The sequence below is a fragment of the Heterocephalus glaber genome, unplaced genomic scaffold (assembly GCF_053883595.1).
Source record: "Heterocephalus glaber isolate CG9 unplaced genomic scaffold, H.glaber_assembly_v1.0 deba00001497, whole genome shotgun sequence".
NCBI classification, from domain to species: domain Eukaryota; kingdom Metazoa; phylum Chordata; class Mammalia; order Rodentia; family Bathyergidae; genus Heterocephalus; species Heterocephalus glaber.
In genome coordinates, this window is record NW_028258320.1 from 56,851,719 (window position 1) to 56,869,392 (window position 17,674).

At 38.4% G+C, this 17,674-nt stretch overlaps 1 protein-coding gene across 2 annotated transcripts in view; it reads left to right on the forward strand.

The window, feature by feature from the left end:
- The first annotated feature begins 291 nt into the window (after positions 1 to 291).
- Mki67 (marker of proliferation Ki-67) overlaps positions 292 to 17,674 on the forward strand; it is a 28,217-nt gene continuing 10,834 nt past the window's right edge. For both annotated transcript variants that reach the window (XM_004838729.4, XM_087185150.1), the window contains exons 1-12: positions 292 to 488; positions 742 to 913; positions 5,091 to 5,169; positions 5,265 to 5,380; positions 7,949 to 8,015; positions 10,004 to 10,049; positions 10,517 to 11,245; positions 12,939 to 13,114; positions 14,072 to 14,381; positions 14,471 to 14,589; positions 14,697 to 14,868; positions 16,236 to 16,388. In XM_004838729.4, the coding sequence (XP_004838786.2) occupies positions 822 to 913; positions 5,091 to 5,169; positions 5,265 to 5,380; positions 7,949 to 8,015; positions 10,004 to 10,049; positions 10,517 to 11,245; positions 12,939 to 13,114; positions 14,072 to 14,381; positions 14,471 to 14,589; positions 14,697 to 14,868; positions 16,236 to 16,388 (2,059 nt within the window). In that variant the 5' untranslated portion in view covers positions 292 to 488; positions 742 to 821. The remainder of the gene's footprint in view (positions 489 to 741; positions 914 to 5,090; positions 5,170 to 5,264; positions 5,381 to 7,948; positions 8,016 to 10,003; positions 10,050 to 10,516; positions 11,246 to 12,938; positions 13,115 to 14,071; positions 14,382 to 14,470; positions 14,590 to 14,696; positions 14,869 to 16,235; positions 16,389 to 17,674) is intronic.

The following is a 17,674-nucleotide window of genomic DNA, read 5'->3' on the forward strand; positions in this document are numbered from 1 at the left end:
TTAAAACAAAAGAAGGAAAGAAGGGTTGTCTCGGTAGTGAGAATATGTTCTGTTTTCACCCAGTTTTCCAACGCACTCTTCAGGGAGTAATGAGCTATTTTTCCTCTGGGTACTTAAAGCGCCAGACCACCCCGTACACCAGCCCCGCCCCACGGAGCTAGCGTCTTTCAGTCCGGCTCCGCCTACTTCCGCCTCGCCCTTCCCATTGGTCCCCCGCCGTGCCTTCTCGTCCAATCGCAGCACTTAGCGCCAGAATTTGAACTGTTGTATTCGTTTGAATCGGGCGGGCACTGGGAGCCGCCTTGGCGTAGGGCGGCCTCGGCCGGCAACGCTGTAGTAGGCCGCGGGGACTACCGGGGAGACGGCGGGGGAAGGGTCTGCGGACCGGGGCGGAGCGAGAGCGGCCTTCAGGCGGCGTCCGAGTGGACGGCGCTGGGCTGCGCGGACGCGCGGGAGGCACCGGCGGCAGTGAGCGGAGACTGGAGCAGGTGAGCTGTGGCCGGGCTCCGGGGACGGATTGCGGGGGTCCAGGCTGGGGCGCGGGGACGCCGGCTCTGGCCGGAGATCTCGGGGGACTCCGGCAGGGTGGGCGCCAGGGTGGTCTGGCTGCGGGACTCTGGGGCTCCGGAGGCGGCCTGTGGCGCACCCCTGCCCGGCCGGGTCCCCACAGTTCCGTTAAAGTCGCTGAAAATTATCTGAAGTCTTTTGCCGTCAGAGTAATGCCCATTTTTATTTTTGCAGTGGAAGAGGTGCTTGCGAGATTGCCTCTGCAATTGAAACCCTCCTTCCTACCCGGATTAGACTAGCAGCTAGTTTAGAAAATGGGGCCCACGGCACGCCTTGTTACCATCAAGAGGAGTGGGGTGGACGGCATCCCTTTTCCACTGAGCCTTAGCACCTGCTTGTTCGGAAGGTGAGCCAGGGCTCGGGACGCTGTAGAACAGGATGAAAGTGATTTAGTCGCGGTTTGATAGCCCACGAACATGCTTTGGGGGCTCTTGCCTCTACACAGCAGCCATTTGACATAGTTATCGCTAAATGGAAGTTTGAAAATTATATTTATACATGTGTTATGTCATGATTGTGTTGCCTGTTGTTTTCTTTAACCAAGCAAAAAATTTGCAATTGATTTGATAAAAAGCTTGTGATGTAGAGAGTAGATGATTTCGAACCAGATTCACCTCCAGCCCTCTTTAAAAGACTACATGTTACATGTGTCCTTGCGTCTCTTCCCCACTGGGCATGCGCTGGCTTCTCTGGACATTGAGAATGAAGGAAAGAGGCCTGCAGTTGGCTCCTTCTCTTTTTAGAAAAATGAAGTGGGAGGGAAAGTCCTCTTACTATGCTTTGAGAGCTTTTCCTCAGCTTCTTTTTGGATGACATAATAACCCTCTTCCTGGAATAATAGGCACAATTACTAACAGAACCCCCCTCATTTTCTAAGGTGTCGCTGTGGACCTGTGATCAAGTCACCCCTCTATGGTTTAACTATTAGACCCTGTTCTGGCCTCACCCTGTCCTCCCAGCTCCATTCATCACCATTCTTCCCGCCTGAGATATTCCAAGCTCTCGTTTTTATTGGTATTTTTTACAAAGTTTGAATTTTATGACTGGACTATACTCCTTATTTATGTGCTTGAATAACTCCTCTCTTTCAGGGATCTGTTCAATCATAGTTATCTGAAAAGCCTTTAATGAAAGCTTGTTTTTTCTAAGACCATACATTGATGATTAGCTTTTTTGGTTTGGTTTGGTTTCTCTCTCCTGTTAGACTAAATTCCAAGGGCAAAGGCTGTCTTGTTGATAATTATGTACTCAGGGGCAGGTGTGATTCTAGCACATGAGTGGTGATTAGTAAATAACACTTGTTGGTATCTGGTAGAAAGACACACTGGAGGTTGGATTTGGAGTCAAGAGATAACTAAGTGGTTTTCATAGGACCATTTTATCTGTCGGAGGTATTGGGCAAGATCTAGGGACATTTATCCATGTCACTTTGTGAGAGATGTATGCCACTGTCTCACTGGCAGAGGGCAGAGGTGTAGCAAGGCATGCAGCAGTGCAGAGGACAGCCTGACAGTGATGAATTCTCTGGTCCAGAATGCAAGCAGTGTTGAGGTTAAGAAATACTGATTTGTAATGATTGTCCTGTTAAGCAAAACTCAATTCTAATCATACAGTCTTTCTTTGCTGGGGTGTTTTGGTACCTAAAACTCAAATTCCCTTCTTGTAGTTAAAGAAGTTAACACTTTCCATAGCTTTCTTTATTAAAAAAAAAATCCAATCTCAAATAGTCATTTTGGTTATTATTTAGCAGTACAATATCTCTTTGTAAAATTTTATTATTTTGAAACCAATTCATATGTATTTGGTCATGTGACAGGGTAGGAAGAGATATGCTTAGACTCTGGAGGGTCATATGAAGAATAGACATGAAATCATGGAGTATATTCAAACTTTTAAAACCATAGGATAGACCAGCAATTTTAGAGACTAATACCAATGAACTCTTCAGGCTATTCATTTGTGGGTGGGTTTAGGAATCGTCTTTTTTTGTGCTTTTTCATGGTGTTAGCTTTCTGTAGAAATACATGTTGAATTGATTTTTTTCATTGCTTCCAAATTAGTTTTTGTTTTTTTTTTTTGGTACCTGGGATTGTACTCGGGACCTTTCCATTGTGAGGCAGGCGGCGGGATCACTGAGCTAAATCCCCAGACCTCCAAATTAGTATGTTTAATGTTAGGAGACCTGAATCTATCGGTTAATATAGGATAATTTAAAAACAGCAATGAAAAGCTCACATATAACGACATTTATTGTGTGGCAGGAACATGAGTGACAGGTACAACTCATTTAATTGTTTGAACAATGCCTTGATATGGGTGCTCATGTAATGTTTTTGTATAGAGAGAAATGGGAGGTATTGAGAGGTGCTAACATGAAATTTGGGGATGGTTAAATCTTTAAACTTATATATATATAAACTTATATATATAACAAACATACATAAAACCTTTTTTGAAAGCATTGAGTGTTAAAAATAGTTATTCTCCAAAATTGAAATAAAGTACTTATTTATTTGCATCTTCTAAGTATAGCTGTTTATATATTTTTTATTAATTTTATTGGTACATTTTAGGTATATAATATAATGACATTCATCATTGGAGATTTGTACCTTTACATAATATATCTTGATTCTTATTTTTTCCACATTCCCCTGCCCTCCCTTCAACCCCTCCATCCCTCCCTATTTACAAAGACCTTGTTTCCATTTTTTCATTTTCTCATATTAATTCCATTCCCTTCTTTCCTTTCCTCTACTCCTCCCACTTCCCCTTCCCCTTTGCACCTTTTCTTCCTATTTCACATTATCTATTATACCTTTTAGTCCTTATTTACACTTTCAGTTTCTCACACCAGAGAAACTACTCGGTATTTACATATGTGTGTCCTATTTATTTCACTTGAAAGTATGGCCTCAATGTGCATCCATTTAGCTATAAATGCCTCTAATTTCTCATTTTTTATGTCTGAGTAGTACTCTATTTTATTAAAAAACCACATTTTCTTTATCCAGTCTCCAGTTGACGGGCAACTGGGCTGTTTCCATGTTTTAGCTATTACAAACTGTGCTGCTATGAATTTGGGTGCACATATATTGCTGTGATATGATTCTTTTAATTCTTTTGGGAAGATACCCAGCAGGGGAATAGCTGGGTCAAATGGGACCTCTAGTCATAGTTCTTTGAGGTATCTCCATACTAATTTCCACAGTGGTAGCACCAGTCTACACTGCCACCAACAGTGGAGAAGGGTTCCTTTTGCCCCACAGCCCTGCCAGCATTTGTTATTGGTTGATTTCATGGTAGCAGCCATTCTTTCTGGGGTGAGGTGGAATCTCAGTGTTGTTTTCATTTGTATCTCTCAAATAACCAGTGATGAACATTTTTTCATGTGTTTACATGCTATTTCTACTTCTCTGCCTGAGAAATGTCTGTTCATTTCAGATGCCCATTTTGGGATTGGGTCTTTAAATTAGGGAGGTCTGATTTTTTTTTTAAAGTTCTTTATATATTCTAGATAGTAGACCTTTGTCTGAGGAACAGCAGGTGAAGATTTTTTCCCACATTGTGGGTTGCCTCTACGCTGTTTGTGGTTTCTCTTGCTGTTCAGAAGCTTTTTAATAAGAAGAGATCCCACTTGTTGATTGTTTTTGCTAGTTCACGTGCAACTGAGTTTTTGTTCATAAAATCTTTTCCTACACCAACGTCTTCAAGAGTTCTACCTAACCTCTGTTCCGGCCGGTTTAGTGTTTCTGTTTTAATATTTAGATCTTTAATCCGTTTCGATTTTAGTTTAGTGCATGGTGAGAGATATAGATCTAGTTTTAATCTTTGGCAAGTTGAAACCCAGTTTTTCCAGCACCATTTATTTATTTATTTATTTGGTACTGGGGATTGAACTTGGGACCTTGCGCTTGAGAGGCAGGCACCTGAACCACTGAGCTAAATCCCCGGCCTCCAGCACCATTTATTAAAGAGGCTATCATTCCTCCAGTTAAGATGGTTGTCTCCTTTGTCAACGATGATGTGGCTGAGTATGTCTGGAGTTGTTTCTGCATCTTCTAATCTGTTCCACTGGTCTTTGGGTCTGTTTCTTTGCCAGTACCATGCTGTCTTTATCACAATAGCTTTGTAGTATAGTTTCGAGTGGGGGAGTGTGATACCCCCTACCTTGTCTTTGTTGCCTAGAATTGCTTTTGCTATTCTAGGTCTCTTCTTGTTCCAGATGAATTTTTGGATTGTTTTCTCAAGGTTATAGTTGTTTATATTAAAAGTAACTTAATTTGTATTCTGATGTTTCCTAATAAATTAGTTTTAGATACTCAAATAGCTTCTTATGCAGTGCTTGTAAAAATTGTTGGAAAAACACAGATTATTTGCCCTGCCCATTTTGTTATTCCTCATGTCATATTTATAGATCAAGCTTACTAATCAAATTCTGTGTTATTTTGAAAAACTGAGTTAATTTTTAAGAAGTTGCAATAAGCAAAAAAAAACCAAAAACTTAATTCTTTTGTATTAAGGGGAACTGAATGTGACATTCGTATCCAGCTTCCTGTAGTGTCAAAACAACATTGCAAAATTGAAATCAATAAGCAGGAGGTAAGTGGGTTTGGGAAAGTTGATTTTTAAAATGTTTTAATTCACTTTTTATCTATTTTATTGGTTATATATTTTCCCTTTCTTTTCACGTGTAGGCAATACTGTATAATTTCAGTTCCACAAATCCAACACAAGTAAATGGGTCTGCTATTGATGAACCTGTACCACTAAGACATGGGGATATAATAACTATTATTGATAGGTCTTTCAGGTAGGTAAAAACTAATTGCAGTAACAATAAATAAATGCTCTAATTAACTATAAACCAGTACCATAATTCAGTTGTGATCTTTTTTAATGCTGATAAATGTCAAAGTGTTTCATGATTTCATTTGCCACACTAATAATCTACAAATATATGGATCTAGAAGTGATGGGGAGGGGGAGCTCAAATGTGATGGAATCCAAGGATTCAAGGGCACATAATTAGGCTGAAGAAAGGTGACCTGGACTGAATAGAGGCTGGGGTTTTTTTGTGAATATTCTGAAACTGCATGAATTTTTTAGTTTCTGTTTATTTTTAAGCAAAATACATTCATAGAAAAAGTTACAGAATAAGGTGTACAGGTCAATTTAACATGATCTGAATGCCCTCATGATTGATAACTACCTATTATGGACTGAATTGTGCTCTCCAAAAATTCATATTTTGAATTTCTGTCCCCTAGTAGCTTAGGTTGTATGTTTGATAGAGACACCTAAAAGAGCAGATAGGCTAATCAGAGTCCATTAAAGTGGGCCCTAATCCTAGTACTGGTGTCATTTTAATAAGGAGATTAGGACAGAGAGAGACACTAGGGAACTGTGTACAAAGGGAAAATAATGTGAATGGGCCAGAGAGGAAGCTAGCTCGGTTGGATACCTTGGACTTACAGCCTCCAGCTCTGTAAGCAATTCATTTCTGTTATTTAAGACACCTCATTTGTGGTGTTTTACTATGGCAGTCCTAGCAAACTAATAATACACTACCTATGTCATGAAGGAAGTTTCCAGAAATTTTTTTCATGCTGTTTATAATTACTACTTCTTTCTCATCAAGGAAGCCACAATGGTAGCTATAAAATGTAGAGGTCTGTCTTTATGAAATTCAGTAACTAAAGTCATAATAAAGTAATAAAGTTCATGTCTGTGTCTGACTGCTGCTTTTTAGTATGTTGGATTCATGGCATGTTGGGTGTGTTTGTATGCACAATAATGTACAAGATTATATACAGTTTACTCACTCGTGATGGACATTTGAGTGATTTCCAGCTTTTGAAATATGTTGAGACTTTCTGATCAGATATTGTTAATTTTTTACTAATCTCTTGTGTGTTTGAAAACAATGTATATAATTGGGTAGTCTATATATCAATTGGACACAAATCGTCCATATTTTTAGTAATTATTCCCCTGCTTGTTAGTTTCTCTCTTTTACCTCTTACCGGTTTTGCTTTATATATTTTGAGGCTATACTCTGGCATATGAATTTAGAATTATTTCCTTCTTGAAATAATTCTAAGTTAGGCATAGAACTTTGCATTGTTAAAGTTCTATGCATAGAGCTTTTTGTCATTTAGAAGTGTCCTCTAACTTTAGTAATACTTTTTCCCTTAATATTTCCTTTGGATGATAAATATAGCTAATTATTTTTATTTGTGCTTGTGTAATACAAATGTTTATGCTCTTAATTTTAACTTTTCGTAATTCTTAAAGTTATCTCCTGAAACCTTTTGTCAGAAGACTTGTTTTTAATTGGATTGTCTTCTTGATGGACTAACTTTTATATCATTATAAAATGTGCCTTGTCTCCATAAACAATTTTGAGGGCATTTTTAGTGAGTATAGACTTCTAGGTAAGAAGTATTTCATGCAGGGTGGAGACCAGAACTATTTCCCAAAAATAAAATACTGTTCAAATAGAGATCAACTGAGATGATTAAAGATCCCCAACAAAGTAAAAAATGGATTTTAAGTAGGACTTGATTCAGTACTCTGATACCAGAGATACATCTATTCCAGATGCCTGATGGCTTCAGATCTTACTAAGGCTGCGTCTAAATTCAAATCACCCTAGGGGCTGGGGATTTAGCTCAGTGGTTCTGCCACCTGCCTTACAAGCGCAAGGACCCGAGTTTGATCCCTGGTACCAAAAAAAAAAAATCACCCCATTCTGCTGTGGTACCACGGTGTTTGTTACATACAATAAAGGACAGCTTCCCTGAATTTATCACTGAGATCTGTTAGAACAGTTATGCCTAAGATATGCTTGTATTGTTATGGACTCAGATTGAGCTAAGTGGAAAACTAGAGTGAGCATAGTACTCTAAAGCAGTTTTATAGTTAACTGAAGTGCAAGGAGCTTTGTACATACCTGGAAGTATGTGATCCATGGTGTGAGTAAAGATCAAATTGTGACCAGCCTTGCTAGTCGGCCTTCCAAGGCTTATGGCACCTTCATGGGCATAACGTGGAAGAAGCCCAATTTTGCTCTCATGTACACTGGATTCTCACTTGGGGGTTGTCAAAGATGTGGCTGAATCTTACCCAAGCTAGTCAGTGATAAAAGTTAATTTGGACCTCAGCCTCTGATGATGTTCCAAGACAAACCAGAGGAGATTTATACAAGTTTTTAATATAAAATGCTTCTCCATTGTATTTATTTCTGTGTATAAGGTAATACTCAGAAACAAAGCCTGAAGTTTTTTCCTTGGTCCTTATGTATAACCCAATACCCAGACTTTGGCCATGGGGTACAACTTCTTAATCTGAATCTCTGTCCTCATTTCATGCACTGCAGGTATGAAAATGAAAGTCATCAGAAAAGAAGCAAATCACCTGAATTTCCAGCAAAACTAGGTGAACAGGTGAGGGAAAATATTCAAGTTTGGGCTCTGGATCTTTTTTGATGATAGGAAATCACTTATATGAACTTTAACAAATGATTTCTCACTTTAAATCATTGAATAGGAAGATGACTTCCTAGTTATAGTAGAAAAATATAATTAAGGTATAGGAAACAAGTGGGACTTAGACATAGTAAAATAATCCACAACATTTCTTCTTTGTTATTGAAAATGGGTACTAAATCAGGCTTACACTTTTGTCCAAAAAGTCTCCTATAGTATGTCTGATCTTGGAAGCCTATGTTTAGGACAATTCCAACCCATGGTAGTAAAATTTTGGAACTACATTATCCTGTGATTTATTTTGTCTCCTATTTATTGTACTCATCCATGTTTATGTATCTAGAATAATCACAGTGTGGAAATTGTAAGTACCAAAGATTCTTCCCAGTTTTGATGGATGAAAATGGAATTGAGTTCCTGTGCATTGCCTGTGAGAGAATCTTATTACTGAGTATATTAGCATAGAATAGGTATGCCAGTGGTACAGCTTATTGGAACACAATTCTGGGCCAGGGATTTAGCTCAGTGGTTTTGCCACCTGCTGCACAAGCGCAAGGGCCCAAGTTCAATCCCCGGTACCAAAAAACCCCCAAAAACAATTCTGGGCACCTTTTGGGAGATTTAGTGAGACTTAGTAGCTTTAGTATAAGCTCTGAGAATTTCTTTTTAGGAAGCACTCAAGCTTTATATGAACTATTGTGAGTTTCTTAGCTTGGAAAACTTTAGATACACCTGCAATTAGCAATAGGGACTTACTTTATTTCAAAGTCTGTCATGTTAAATACTGCTTCTTCCCTAGAGGAGCAACTGTAATGTTGAGCCTGGTGCTCATCAGCTCCTGTAGTGCAAACTATTTTTGAAGTATCCCTCATATCAGCCATCATTTAGCTTGATAGTAGGTATAAGTAAATAAGCAGAAATTTGGTCTATGTTTAATTATAGAACTGGGTTAGATATATGTCACTCAGTGTAGGACTTATCTGTTTTGTTATTGGTCTGTAATAAAATGCATTAAAATTGAGTTTGTAGAAACTATTTCAGTAATTTGACAGGGGTTTTATGGCTACTTGATCACAGAAAAGTACGATTGTATTATACATATTTAAATTTTATTAATAGCTCATTTTTGTTGCTTGGTCATAAGATTCTTGGTCTGCTTCAGATTGGAAATAAAAAACTCATCTTTCATTTGGATAGCTTTAGAAATAATGTCTTAAGTATCAATAAATTTGAAGCTGATTAAAGGAAAAAGTTAAATTCTTTGACTTTGGTGATAGCTTTTAGATTTTTTTCTTGGTAATCCAAGTGATATGCTTTTTCTCCTATGGAACGTCAGACTTTTATACATGTTATTTGTTAGCTCTCTCCTTCTAAAAAATTCATATAGAGAAAGCACAGGCATCATCTGATGGGGACCAGGCAGGAATAGTGGGTCTAGTTTTGCAGACACATATGGGTGTGCTGCTTCTACTTGTGCCTTAACTGCTGTGCTCTTTGATACACACTGGGTATCTGCCAGCCAGGAGGACACAGATGCTAGGTGGTCCCTTAATTCATCAACAGGTGCTGGGCCCATTTCTGATGAAACTAATGACAATGTCAATAGTTCTTCCTATGGTAGGTTAACAGGTTAGGTGATATTTAACTTTAGCTTTAGTTCTTCCTTCATATAATGTTGGGAGATACATAATTTAAAGAAAGTAATAAAAACTCTGAGGTTTTATTTAAGTTATTTTAAGCCTAGAATTTTTTTAAAGTCAGCTAAAATGTGCTTGTGTCATGACCATTAACTCCTAAATGACTTGAGCCCACTTCTCAAAATTTCTAAAAGTCACATAGGCGCCATTTGGCAAAGAAGATAATTAATAAGAAAAACATTTTCATGTTAAGATGACCAGCATTTAAGAAGGCTCTTAAATTGCTGTTTGTATTTTCCCAATTTACAGAAATCTACACGGCGTTCCTCAAGAGCAAGCTTCTCTGCTGACTTTGGTTCGTACTGATTGGGTTCTGTTCTGGGATCCTCGAAATCAGATCACTGTCACAGTGGCAAGGGAGGGACAAAGAGGGCACAGGTGTGAAATACCCGCTCCCAGAACTCCAAATGACACCGGCATTTAACGTGTCAAACACAGGCAGATAGCTGAGTTTACTTCCCCTAGTGCTTGATGGGGTACTTTGTTTAAGGCAGAGTCTAAGTGTACATAAATTGCCTTTTCTATTGTAATTTAATTTCAAGTAGTTTGATAGCATATATTCTCTCATTATTAGTTATTAGATTATTTATTTGGGTTGAAATACTATTATAAGACAAATTTTAAGCATTATGTAATTTGTAGACTGAATGAAAAGTTAGGTTGTAAGGCAATTTGAAACAATTAAAATACTGAATTCCACAAATGTTCATCACTGAGAAAATGTTGAACCTTTTGTTTCTTATTTCCTAATTTGTTGCCAAGATGGGAAAGATCAAGATTCCAAGGCCCATTCAAACATCACTGAAGGAAATGCTTCAGGAAGGTCTGGAGTACATGTCAAGGAACTCAAACGGAACAGTCTTACTTCAGATGGCTCAAAGGACAGTGCTGGCCAGGAACCACTTAAGGCTCCTTCTTCAGAATGTCCAAGACATAGTAACAGGAATGCAAGAAATCCCACCACTGAGGATTTTAAGGAAAAGTCCAGGGTAACTATAGTGGGCTGCTACGGAGAACTGAATTCTTTTCCTACTACACAGTTTCTTGACAATGGCAAGAAAAATGAGTCTCCCTTTAAGAATCTCTATCAGTCAATAAAGGAAGAGTTTGGTGTAAAATCACAAAGACAAAATGTTGTGCAGTATCGTAGAAAATCAGAATCACCAACTGCTTACACAGCAGAAAAGGATGGCGCTAATTGTTCACAGAAAGAGACTCAGCTATTGATGTCATGTAAATCAAGACCAAAGTCCAATAGAAGCACCCACATTAATGGTGCTTCTTCACCTGTACCAGAAATGAGCCAGGCTGAGGAAAACAAAAATGATGCAGAGCTTATTCAGACTTCCAAAGAAGTTTTAAGTTCGAGCATTTCTCTCTTTGAGGTGACAGTAAAGACCCCTGTGCAGCATTCACAACAACAAAGATCATCACGGAAACGTAAGAGTGAAGACCTGCATGTTACTGACAGAGAAGAATCTGTGAATCTGGGTAAGAGTGAAGGCAGCAAGGCATTTGAAACAATTACTCCCAGGAAGGTTTTGACTAGAAATCAAACATCAACTAAAGTTGAGGATGCTGCCGACCCTGACAATAAACCAGGAAATCTCTCCTAAAAGGAGGAGGAATAATCCTACAAATGTGAAAGTGTTGCGTAGAGAAATTCAAAATCAGCCTCCTTTAACTCAGTGCCTTGCTCAAGTTGAAAGGAAGTTTCAAAAGGATTCCCTTGACAAGCCTGAGAAATTGGGCATTACACCTGGACAGATTGGCTCTGGGTTACTTGGTCTTAGTTCAGTTGATATCAGCAACTTTGGTGGTTCCATTAGTAAGTTTGTTTAAGTATAAATCTGTTTTCCCCAAAATGATTAACACGTACTTTATGTGTAGATAAAGAGACCTTTATTCAGTCATTGATTAGCTTAGTAGTCAGGAATCTGCTAAGCATTTAGGATACAATAAGAGACATGTTCACGTTTTAGCTGAGAGATGAGTGCTAAAGACCCAGAAAATTATAGCAAGGCACAATAAAGGAGGTACAGGCCCTTAGATAAACATAGTACAGGAGGCTACCCCAAAACATTTGGTTCACCTTTCCTTTTATCACAAAATAGGAATAAAAATAATCATAATTACTTTTTACTTGTGGTTCATTTCTGAGACACTAGCATATAAAAGTTTGGTTGTTTAGAATAAGTCCCTGGAAATCTCTTAGGGATCATTGAACATAGTGCTATCCATCACATATTTACAGTCTCCACTGTGCTCTTAGAGTCTCCTGCAAGCACTTTTTTTTATAATCACTGGACAAGACCCAGAGGCTCTATGCCAGGCTAAGTTTTACACTGTTCACAGACATTAGTGCTGAATGGCCATCGTAGTAGGAATGTCCAAAAGGGATTTTCTTTTTATGTGCCTGTTGCAAATAGGAAAACTGACAATCCAAGTTCACGCAGTATGCAGCAGAGATATGGCTCTCACAGTGAGCATAGGAGCTTTATCCATCTTCCTGTGTTCTTCAGGAAGGGCTGGATAATAGGAAAGGTTTCCAGGCATTTGGAAACAGCCATCTTTATAGCAGGGCCCAGTTTCTGCAGATGGCCTGTGTGCGTGGAGGGAGTGTAAATATCTATAAAATGTGACCTGTACCTGTCATCAGTGTTCCATTGAGCTTCATATCAAGGAAGTCTCACTTGGCCAAAGGATTTATATTGATTGGTTGTTCAGCAAGTGGTATGGTAGAGGCTGGGTCACACACTGATCATCAGCATTGCCTAGAAAAGTTTTCACAGCTCATGCATTCTCTTTGCTAGGCAGGTCCTCTCTGAGCCCAAATATGTGTTTTAAAAAGGTATTTCATGCCACTGCTAAAAGCCTATCTCCATCGTGTCCCGTTGCTCCAGATTGCCTACTGCTGCTGCAGACTGATCCCTTGCTTACGTTACATCCAGGTGTAGTTTTTTTTTTTAACATTTTAAAGGCAGTCTGTCTTATCCAGGTAGAACTTGATGTCTTAGTGGTTTCTCTTGAGATCTCTCAAGAAGTCCTAAGGCAGATTTGGCTTTACAAGAGAATGGTCAGATTTCAATAAGTTTTTGATAAGTTTTTAATACTAATTTGACAGAAATCAAGTCTTGGTATGGTATTTTCATTGCTCATTCCATATTTATATTCCTTACTTTAGATAAGAATGAGGATGTGTCTTTGAAGAGAAGGCGTGTGTCCTTTGGTGGTCATCTAAGACCTGAATTATTTGATGAAAACTTGCCTCCTAATACACCTCTCAAAAGAGGAGAAACACCAGCCAAGAGGAGGTCTCTTGGAACTCATACTCCAGCTGTCCTAAAGAAAATCATCAAGGTAAGCTTGAGATTAGTTTTCTCTCCCTACCTAGTGGCTCACACAGCTAGTACACATTCCTTCCAAAGTCTTGACATAGTATAATTATGGTAGAATTAATCATTGTTTTTCTAATAAGTTTTTTAAACTCTATAAAGTAATAGCTCATTTATATGGGTGCTGGAAAGGAACATCTGAGCTCCCAATTGTGGCTCTAAGGTGGCTGAGTAGGGAGTAGGTTCAGTGTTCAGCACTTTTCCCTTCAGTGCAGGATACCCTGATATGTTACACCTATAGGGCCACAGAACCACTGTGGGTCACACTAGAAATGACCAGTTATATCTGGATACACTGGCACATATAACTACAGAGTCACTTTATTTTGTTTTAAGATTATAAGGGTAAAAGAAGGCATTTAACTGGTGAGAAGAAAAATCTTTGATGGTAAAACATCTCTTTCACACAATCAGCTTTTTAAATCTTTTAGTCATTTATTGCTTCATGTTGTTGGGTTCCCTTGTTTTTAAATCCCTGGAAAGTTATGGCCACATAGCTCACCTCCATAGCAAGGATTTTTCAGGCTTTTTCTGTTAGTACCAAAAGGGATGGGAAGACACACCTAGCTCCTGCTTTATCCTGTCTAAGGAAAGTTAGCAGCTTTCTTTCCATGCAGACCCAGGACTGGATGACAATAACTAGCGTTGGTCAGAGCTCTCTTGGCTCACTGAGCAGGATATTCTCTGCATCTTCCCACCTCAGATACTTCAATTCAGACTTGATGAATGCTTTTACTTCCTTTCTCTTTTCTTCAGTGAGTGGCACAAACTTAACCTCTACTTTAACTTTGAAAGACAGTAGTTTGAACATTCAATCCTTCAAGATTTAAACAGCTGAAATTCTTTGAATAGATTTTTAACAGGCATAAGAGATGTTACATATCCTTGACAAGATTTCTCATTAGCATTTCTGTCTTGTCAGGAGCAGCCTCAATCATCAGGAAAAGAAGAATCTTCAGAAGTGAAAGCACACAATGTATGCATAGATGCTCAAGCTCCTAATCCTAGAATAACTTCCACAAGGACAAATGATCAAAAGGGAAGGTCAGTGAAGGCCTCCACTGCCTCTAATAATGGGAAATCTCCACATGAGACAGACATGCCTAAGAAAGCAGGGAGGAAGAGTGGCCATTTGGCTTCAAAGAGAGGGTCCATCAGTCGAAGTCAGCATGACATTTTACAGATGATTTCTTCCAAAAGAAGAAGTGGTGCCTCTGAAGCCAATCTAATTGGTGAGTATTGTATTGGCAAATATATTTTAAGGTTAGTTTTCTCATTAAGACTATTTTTGAAAAACTTCACTGTCTTTTCTCTTTGATAGTTGCAAAATCATGGGCAGATGTGGTAAAACTTGGTGCAAAACAAACACAAACGAAAGTTGTGAAACATGGCCCTCAAAGGCAGATGAACAAAAGACAAAGAAGACCTAATACTCCAAAGGTATAAGGTTATAATAAAAATTGCTTGTTTATACACATTTATATTAAGATTTCTTCAAATGTATGTTTATGCTTTGATGTTTTATCTATCTTATTTTTTTCCTACAGAAGCCTTCGGTCAGTGTTCATAATCAGTTTAGTACAGGTCATGCAAACTCTCCTTGTACCATAATAATAGGGAAAGCTCAGATTGAAAAAGTAAATGTGCCTGCTCAGCCCTACAGAATCCTGAACAGCTTTGTTTTCAACAAAAAAATGGACTATAATGAAGATCTCTCAGGTAAAAACAGCCTGAGCATCTATAAATCATAATCCTATTTGTGACTTTTTGATGTTTGTTTACCTTTGTTTATCTGTTTTGAGAGCAGTTATATAATAAATAATGGAGGCAGCCATCTGGGCTCATAGTATTCAAGGAAGATAAAGCTAGTTAATATAAGCACAGGTCTCTGCAGATCACATCCTATGAGAAGTAGGTATGAAAATCTCAAATATATGCCTTTCTGGAGAACAGTATAGACACAGAAAATTAGAAAGTGTTTTAGAATAGAGAGTGCCATGTGCTTTTTATGATTGCTTTCTTTGAACTAGTGGTTCTAGAGGTGGATCAGCTGCTTTTAGAGCAATATTTCAATATTTACTTTCTAGGTGACTTGACTTTCTTGAAAGAAAGCACTATGAGATGAAGGTTCTTTTAAACCATAAGTAACTGAGCAAATGTTCCTAGTTGATTCCCACTCTCAGTAAAAATGTGACCTCACCTACTTAGAAATTACAACCATGACAAGAAGCACAATCCCCTGTACCCCCCCCCCCCCCCCCGCCAAAAAAAAGAGTAATGCCGGGGATTTAGCTCAGTGGTTCTGCCGCCTGCCTCACAAGTGCAAGGTCCAGAGTTCGATCCCCAGTACAAAAAAACAAAAAGAACAACAAAACATCAGTAACTACTAAAAACTAAAGTCAGTATTTTCAGTAGGGCCTGGAAGGTGGAGGGAGACTTTAAGTGAATAGATTCATTTGGATGGGAGCCTCAGAGTAGGCTTCCCAGGCTTATTCTACAGTTATACCAGATTAAGAACATTTTCATCCACTCCTGCCAACATGAAAAGGAAAACATGGGTGAATGTATTTTTCAGCAAGCTAGATCTTCCATGTGAAGTGCTATATTCTTATTTTGTAGGATCCTTTGCTTGCTTGGTGTTAGAATGGAATGGATAATTTTTAATTACATATATTGAATATTTTATTTAAACATAAATCACATTACTTGACAATGGGCAATATTCTGTCATTTTCTAAAATTTGAGAACATGTCATTTATATGTAAACTCTAGAACTGAGGAGCCCAAGACTTTTAGAAGAAGGCATGAGCTCCTTGGTACCTGCAGGTAATGCCCTGAGAGGAAAGCTTCATGACCAGCTTCTGTCTTGGTGAGATAGGTTGAAAGAGAAGCCATATATACTTTTCTTTACTCTCTTTAAAAAATTGAGTACATTATTAATAGAATCACTCTTTTTATGAGATATTAGGTACCAGGAGTCCTAGGGATTTATCTGAGTTTACTTTCTATCATTTAGTTTGTTATATGTGAGTTCTGGGGTAGCTGTGTATGTCAATAATATATTTCAAATATTTTCATTTATCAGGGCTAACTGAAATGTTTAAGACTCCAGTGAAGGAGAAGCCACAAATGAGCACGTGTTCTGTCACATTCTCCAATTCAGACAATTTCCTTGGAAAAAAGTCTAAAGTAATTAGTTCAGGAGAAGAATCTCTGTCCATCCCTTCAGTGAATTTAGGTTGGTTTATTTCTTTTCTGACACTGTTATGCTTTTGGATAGGAACTGATAGATAGTATTATTACTTTACAACCAATATTGTGTTATTTTTTTACAACAGATATTCCTGGTAAATGCCATTTCTGTCTTCTCTCTTCTGTTAGTTAAGCAGAGATTCTCATCAGCAGTTGAACTGCTTTGTATTCATTGACATGCATAGTCAGTTAATAAGTTAAGTGAGTTTTCCACACTTTTAGCTTCCTATATATAGTAAAGATGATCTAGCAGAAAAGTACACTGTCTCATACTTAACATTATAAATTACTCAAATTCAAAATTATTGCAAGTTATAAAAGAGAAATATAGTGATTTGTGTACTGTCTCTATTGTCCCTAATCTTACAAATGGGAGCAAGCCCCAGGGTGAGGGTGGGATGTGAGATGAGTCTATATTACTGTCTCATTTGGTACTGGTCACTGTGTTCCAGTCGTAGAAGGAAAAGCTTGCCAACCTGCACGTGCTTGCTGTAGTTAAAAGGTAGATGTGTCCTGTATAATATGGACCCTGAGCATACCCAGTAAAAAAATAGAGATGTTTGTTTCTTATATTTGAAGAAAACAATGCAAAAACAATTCAAAGCAATGGTGCATGGTATGGCAGCCTTCAAAGACCTTTCTTAGGAATTTTTTTTCCTTTAGGTAATCATTGTAGATCCTAACCACCACTTGATGATTCTGCTCTGTGATGGCCTGTGTGTAGATGTCCCCCCAAAGCCTCATGTGGTTGTAGGTGGGGCTTTTCAGAGGTGGTTGTATCTAGAATGTGTGATGCTAGGATCCAGGGTGTGTCACTACTAAATTAGTCCACTGATTGGTTTGGCATAGTTCTAGGAGTGGATAATGGAGCATTATTGGTGTGGACAGAATATAAGGGACAGAAAGAGGGCTGCTGTGGTCGCTTGTCACTTGCTGCTTTACTGCCTTCTGCCTGCCATGAACTATTTCTCTTCTGTGATGCCTCTCTGCCATGCCACCCTGCCTTAGAGGCAGCCAGCTATTAACTGAAACCTCCACGAACTGTAAACTACAATAAACCTTTCCTCCTTTAACTTTGGGTGTCAGGTATTTTGTCTCAGCAACAAGAAAAAGTAAGAAATACTCTATCACCAAAAACATCGTACTTAACAGTAGATGGCTCATAAATAAGACAGATTTATGACCACATTAGTAGCCTCTTGTTCTTAGTAAGGTTGATAAGAAACCAAAATACTGGTTTTTATACTCTATTTCATGAGGATAAAACACTAA